Raw genomic sequence first — 7,500 nt, 5'->3', positions numbered from 1 at the left:
TGAGTAAATTGATTTTTTTTGTAAAGCAGTATTTTATGAGAGCTTTTAATAAATGTACAGGATCGTTTCTTTAAAACAGAACTCTTGCTTGTCTCACAGATCAGATGGAGGTTGCCTTTAAAGTTAAGGTAAATGAAACAGGACTGACATGAAGACAGGCTTTTGGGGGGGGGGGGGGGGGGGGGCACTTTACACATATACTGTATAATTGTTTGAACCGTTTACGAATGTCTTTGTCAGAGTCAGACGGATATGGGAAGCATATGAATTTGTGTGTCTGAATGATTAGTCATCCTCCAATACTCCTCAGTAGTTCCTCACCATGTGAACAGTCTGGGTTCTTACCAGTCAGTCCTGTTAGAGCTGTAGGTACTTCAGCACAAAAGGACACAAAGTTCCCTCACTGGTCATTTCATTAGAGACATCAGTCCTGTAGGTCCATATGTTACCATGCACAGTGTGTGTTAGTCTAGCCATTCCTCAGTGTTCAGTTTCTGACCACAGGACCACTGTTACTGACAGACCACTCTCAACCCAGCAGTGACACTGACATGTGTGAAAACCCCAGCAAAACTGATGTGTCTCATACACTCATGTGACACCCACTACCATAACACCACCATCATACACTCATACCAGTGTGACACCCACTACCATAACACCACCATCATACACTCATACCAGTGTGACACCCACTACCACAACACCACCATCATACACTCATACCAGTGTGACACCCACTACCATAACATCACCATCATACACTCATACCAGTGTGACACCCACTACCATAACACCACCATCATACACTCATACCAGTGTGACACCCACTACCATAACACCACCATCATACACTCATACCAGTGTGACACCCACTACCATAACACCACCATCATACACTCATACCAGTGTGACACCCACTATCATAACACCACCATCATACACTCATACCAGTGTGACACCCACTACCATAACACCACCATCATACACTCATACCAGTGTGACCCCCACTACCATAACACCACCATCATACACTCATACCAGTGTGACACCCACTACCATAACACCACCATCATACACTCATACCAGTGTGACACCCACTATCATAACATCACCATCATACACTCATACCAGTGTGACACCCACTACCACAACACCACCATCATACACTCATACCAGTGTGACACCCACTACCATAACACCACCATCATACACTCATACCAGTGTGACACCCACTACCATAACACCACCATCATACACTCATACCAGTGTGACACCCACTATCATAACATCACCATCATACACTCATACCAGTGTGACACCCACTACCATAACACCACCATCATACACTCATACCAGTGTGACACCCACTACCATAACACCACCATCATACACTCATACCAGTGTGACACCCACTATCATAACATCACCATCATACACTCATACCAGTGTGACACCCACTACCATAACACCACCATCATACACTCATACCAGTGTGACACCCACTACCATAACATCACCATCATACACTCATACCAGTGTGACACCCACTACCATAACACCACCATCATACACTCATACCAGTGTGACACCCACTACCATAACACCACCATCATACACTCATACCAGTGTGACACCCACTACCATAACACCACCACATCAGTGTCACTGCCCTGTTGAGAATGGTCTATGACCCAAATACAGGGTTCATACACATTTTTACCAACAAATGTCCATGACTTTTCCATGCCTTTTCGGCAAAGTTTCATGACCCTATACATTATCTGAAACGTCTGTGTGTACATAAAAAAAATAAAGATAAAAATCTATGTAAAAATTGACCGCAGCATATTTGAACTAAAATTAATGACAAGCTATGCGGTTTGAAGCCAGACATGATTAAATCGCCATTTTCCTAGCACTGCGCAATTTACATTTCGTTAAGCACAAGCTGCAACTCAGATCAGAGAGTGACGTTACACCACGCAGAGAACAAAGTCACCTGACTGATCTACCCGAATATTAAAGTATTGTTTAACCAACATGGATTTTTCTCTGTCAATCTTAACTGTACCATAGACTTTATGGCGTTATTTCGCTGTCTGTATTATGAGAGCGCACACAGAATATAGACGAGCGCAGAGACAGGAATCGAGCATTTAAAAAAAATAACTTTGTACTGAAAATTCGAAGCTTCGTTCATTGAATTGGCATTCGATTGGCATTCTATGATTAGCATGGGTGCTCGGTTGCAATTTTAAGGTCATTGCTACTGTAATACAAGAAATTTAGATGTCAGAGTTGCCTACTTGTATTATCAATTAACATATTTTGCCAGTAAACACATTTACACTTTTTGGATTTCAGTAACGGAAGCCTCCTGTTGCTCTCCATCAAGGCGTCATAAATTCGTGCATAAGCTAGGAATAACGTGTGTTCGTGTTTCTCAGCCGCGGACCTCCAAAAAAGTTAAAAAAAAAAAAAAAAAAACCTGGTTTGGACGCATTTTGAGCTCACTGATCTTTAAAAAAAAAAAAAAAGCGGGTTGCCAGACATGCAAGATAAAGCCCGTGCACCATCATTCAATAACAAATCTGGGAAACCATCTGAAAAGTGTTTATTTTTTATTTCTGAATTCGTAAAATGGCTATCTTAGTAAATTAAGGTCTACAATATCGTTAGTTACACCTAAGTTTAGTTTGGCCTACTGCGCAGATAATCACTGTATTATTTCTGAATAAAGGTGCATCGTCAGCTGTGGAAGGAATACCAACGGTCAACGCCAAAAAGACGGCAAACTCTGGATAAAATTATGTAAATAATGTCTATTAAAGAGTGTCAAACTTGCAGTTTCCTATATTCATCATCTCTTTTTTCATATTATTGAGTAGAAAGCAGGGTATTCCGAAACACTGACGTCACGTCACAGACATTCGACGCTTCGCTCGAAAGAAGTTGGCTAGAATTCGACTGGCAGAAAGCGGCATTCGATACAGTCCTACTGGACCACATATACTCTATGAAACAGGTATCTGTGAAGCAAATTTCCATGACTTTTCCAAAACCTTCCGGGTTTATTTATTTTGCCAAAACTTCTCCAGGTCTGGAAATTGCTATTTTCAAATTCCATGATTTTTCCGTGTTTTTCAGGACCGTACAAGCCCTGCAAATAATATCTGGTCCACAGTGGTCCTCTGGTCTGAAACAGACCAGTAATAAACAGGGTAAACAGTGACTGACAAACTGTGCATGGCAGCAGACGGTTTATAGTCTGTAACTGTAGATCTATATAGTCTATAAGGTGGTTGTACCTCATAAAGTGACCAGCTTCATAAAGATTTGACCCTGTCATGCTGTCTTTGTACTCTCAAACACCAGCCAGACCAGGGAATACTGTGGACTTGGCTCAGTATGGCAGAAAGGTTGGTTACTGTTCTTCTTTGTTACTTGTTTTAAAACTTGAAAACCATGAGTAGGAACCCAAGTTTTGACTAACACAGTGTAATGTAACATGGTCAACAAAAACACACCTGGTCATCCTGGTGTGCTAAAAACATACCCAGGCCACTCACACAACAAAACAAACCACATTTACAGATTACAAACATAAACAAAACACATTTACAGATTACAAACAAACAAAACACATTTACAGATTACAAGCATAAACAAAACACATTTACAGATTACAAACATAAAACAAAACACATTTACAGATTACAAACATAAAAATGCTTTATTCACGCACTGTTCAGCACGTTGACGTGAAACTTTTTTTTTTTGTAGATTTTTAATTCAGTGCAACTTTATCATTCTGGGCCTCAGTCAGCAGTAGAAATACAATCACATGTGGCTGAGTTTAGTTTGTGCTGTAGAACAGAGCAGAGCTCAGCCAATACAGGACTTAAGTCAAAACATCAAAGGCCATTTACTTAACAAACGTCAAGTTCTCCCTCACACACACACACACACACAGACACATTGAAACAGAGAGGGAATTTATTTTTTAAAAAATGCATCGAGAGTTGCGGGGTGGGTATTTTTATTTTATCGATTTGTAAGCGCCAAACCGTCACCAGCCAAACCGTGACCAACATCGACAGAAATCATATATCATGGAAGGAAGAGAGGAACTTCAACAGGTGCAAGTGAACCAGGCAAGTTTTGATTGGCATGCAGAGTGTCCTCTCACTGTGCAGCTTTAGAGGAGGGGACTGTGCCCCTTCCCTGTTTCTGATTGGCTGGAAAGCATCACGTCAGTAACAATGTCACAGCTTTAAAACACAATGATTTTATTTCTCTGAACAGAGTCTAGATCGTCATCCATGGTGAGTAAGACCTGAGAGAAGGAGAAAATCAGAGACATGAGGTGTTAATGGAACTAAGAACACAGGGAACATTCCATTACTCACTTATATTCACCTTATACAAACCTCACATCTACTCAGTGCAAAAGTGACTTGGACAGAGAGATTAGACTGAGGAGTCCACTGGAAAACACTACGTGCTTTGAGAGGAGAGCTACAGTCTGGCTCTGTTTAGTTTAGGAGAATGAGGAGGTTTGTTTAGGGATGAAATTGTGTGTTACTGTTGAAAACAGGGTGGAGTCAGGACTTGGGTCTTGTTTGTGGGTTGTTGTTGTTTGTTGTTGTTGTTGTTGTTGTGTACTCACTAAGAAAGAGCCGAACATGGCGATGGAGGAGAGGAAATGCCAGATGTCGTGGTCGTCGAAGAAAGAGAGAAGGATGCATTCTCGATTGTGCTCCCGAGACTCCGCCGGAGTTTTCTACACAAAACACAAAACCATGCAGCCTGTGTGAGTGTACAGCATTATATTACATCTTCTGGCTACACAAAACACAAAACCATGCAGCCTGTGTGAGTGTACCGGATTATATTACATCTTCTGACTACACAAAACACAAAACCATGCAGCCTGTGTGAGCGTACAGGATTATATTACATCTTCTGACTACACAAAACACAAAACCATGCAGCCTGTGTGAGTGTACGGGATTATATTACATCTTCTGGGGGGTATTCCAGAAAGCGGGTTTAATGATCAAGTGGTAAACCTCCTAATAGAGGAGCCCTATAGCTTTGTTTTGCCAGGGGAATGAAGCCATAGGGCTCATCTATTAGGAGGTTTACTACTTGTTCTGAGCTAACTAACTCTGAGCTTTCACTAAACCTGCTTTCTGGAATAACCCCCCTGAAGATAAAAGACAGGCCAGATCAAGAGCTGGTGATAGTGTGGATGTGTCCATTTGAGAGATTTCTGAATGTGAGTTTATGTCAGCGTTTAGTGTGTGTACATAATGCTTTTGTGTGAAGGCTGTTGTCAGCAAGTGTGAGTGTGTTAAGTTTCCGCACACGCACACACTGTGAACAGTGAGCAGTAAATTTGTCCTCTGCATTTAACCCATCAGTAGTGAACACACACACCAGATGGAGGAGCAGTGGGCAGCATTCCTTGCGCCCAGGGAGCATTGGGGTTAAGTGCCTTGCTCAAGGGCACACAGCCGTGGATGTTGGGCCTGGGAATCGAACCGGCTGCCCATTTTTAAAATTTATTATTATTTTTTTTTTTTGTTAAGGTGAGTGAGTGAGTGAGTGTGAGAGTGAGAGTGAGAGTGTGTGTGTGTATACACACACTGACCTTCCAGTTGCTGAGACCCTGGAAGAAGAAGAAGAGAGCAAAGCCCCAGATGACAGCAGTGAAGAGAATACACACCAGAGCCAGACACTTGATCCTCTCGCCGCTTCGCAGCTACACACACACGCACACACACACACACACAGAAGATATCAACACACACATGCACAGTCTTTCACAGTTACCCGTCACAGGTACCATGTTCTTATTGGAGCAACTGAAATACTTCAAAGCCTGGTTTAAAAAGAGCATTTCACACAGAGGTATATATGCAACAAGACTACGTAATAACAAAAACACCCTCAGCCAATCAGAGACCATGATTCAGTCACACAGGAGCTCTAAACAAAACAACAGTAACACTAAAAACCTAAGGTCTGTCTACACGGCTTTGACCATTCAGTACAGAAACATCCTGTCGAAAACTCTTCAATAAAAGTCAAAGTACACAGAGAATGAAACAATAAAGGGGTAAATGGTATTGTGATGTGTTTTTGCTGGTTTACCTTCATGATGATGTAGAAGGCGAAATAGAGCAGGAGATTACAGATGGCGATGACCAGGAGGTAGGAGGCAAAATTGTTTGGCTTCTTAATGAGTCCATACGCGGCCCTGAACACACACACAGAGGTCACGAACCGCACAAATAACTTCAAAGAGTCAACAGACAGACTAAACTAACACGTGAATGCAGCTAAGCTGGGACAGACTCAACACGGTCTACAATCAAACTGTTATGCAGAGGACCAAGAGAGACACAAAACCACACATGCACATACGAGCAGTTTTCACCCAGTAGCCAGAGCCAGTGTCTCCTCTGTATTCAACCCTCTTCAACCCACCACTGCATTTCTCTGAACACAGGTCAGTGAGTTTTGGGGTTGTGAAGGAAATGAGTGGATAGATAAACTCAGCGGATGGGCACTAGACAGATGATGCTCTTAGGGAGCAGGGACTTGTGTGTACAGAACACGACTGTAGCCCTGTCCTGGGAACAGCCCAGGCTGATGGACACTAAGACTGTAGTGGATCAGTGCAGCTTTAACACTGATGAGACATAAGGTACAGAGTCACTTCAGCATCAGTCTGAGACAGAGTGATCCCAGAAAGAGAGACAGAGAGAGAGAGTGTGTGTGTGTGTGTGCGTGTGTGTGTGTGAGAGAGAGAGAGCGAGAATAACGGAACACTTACAGGGACCAGTTGACAATATTGCCAATCACCAGCAGAACCATCCGATCCTTCCAGAGAAACACAGGCATGTTAATCACACAGCAACAGCTTAGAGTGTGTGTGTGTGTGTGTGTGACAAAGACAGGGCAAGAGGGTTTACTCACTATGTACATGGGTCCACTACACTGGCGAATACAATCAGTGTAAATTACATACAGCATCCTGCGCAAGCTTCCAGAGTCTGAAACACACACACACACACACACACACACACACAGACACACACACACACACACACACACACACACACACACACACATACACACACACACACACACACACACACATACACACACACACACACACACACACACATACACACACACACACACACACACATACACACACACACACACACACACAACATTAACAGACAGTGACTATAGCAGAACTTTCTCAGTCTGAAACCAGGAGATCCAACAAAACATTGATTATAAACACTGAAAATGCATGTGAGTGTTTGAAGCAAATACAATAGACAAAGACTGTCTGTGTGTGTGTGTGTGTGTGTGTGTGTGTGAGTCTTACCCAGACTCCAGCAGCCCATATAGTAAAGCTGAATGCTGAGCAGCATAGTGGCCAGAATATGAATGACAGAGAAGACAATCCAGAAC

At 42.5% G+C, this 7,500-nt stretch overlaps 1 protein-coding gene across 1 annotated transcript in view; it reads right to left on the bottom strand.

Moving 5' to 3' along the window:
* Nucleotides 1-4,276: 4,276 nt before the first annotated feature.
* Nucleotides 4,277-7,500, bottom strand: part of LOC115814054 (SID1 transmembrane family member 2-like) — a 19,333-nt gene continuing 16,109 nt past the window's right edge. Inside the window, exons 17-23 of the mRNA XM_030776775.1 lie at nucleotides 7,415-7,500; nucleotides 6,991-7,067; nucleotides 6,848-6,894; nucleotides 6,163-6,268; nucleotides 5,660-5,770; nucleotides 4,673-4,786; nucleotides 4,277-4,339 (exon numbers count right to left, since the gene is read on the bottom strand). The exon at nucleotides 7,415-7,500 is cut by the window's right edge and continues 23 nt beyond it. Coding sequence (XP_030632635.1) covers nucleotides 4,277-4,339; nucleotides 4,673-4,786; nucleotides 5,660-5,770; nucleotides 6,163-6,268; nucleotides 6,848-6,894; nucleotides 6,991-7,067; nucleotides 7,415-7,500 — 604 coding nt within the window. The remainder of the gene's footprint in view (nucleotides 4,340-4,672; nucleotides 4,787-5,659; nucleotides 5,771-6,162; nucleotides 6,269-6,847; nucleotides 6,895-6,990; nucleotides 7,068-7,414) is intronic.

Source organism: Chanos chanos, chromosome 6 (genome assembly GCF_902362185.1).
Source record: "Chanos chanos chromosome 6, fChaCha1.1, whole genome shotgun sequence".
Lineage (NCBI taxonomy): Eukaryota > Metazoa > Chordata > Actinopteri > Gonorynchiformes > Chanidae > Chanos > Chanos chanos.
Note: the sequence above shows the minus strand (reverse complement) of the source record. Positions and strands in the feature narration are given on the sequence as shown.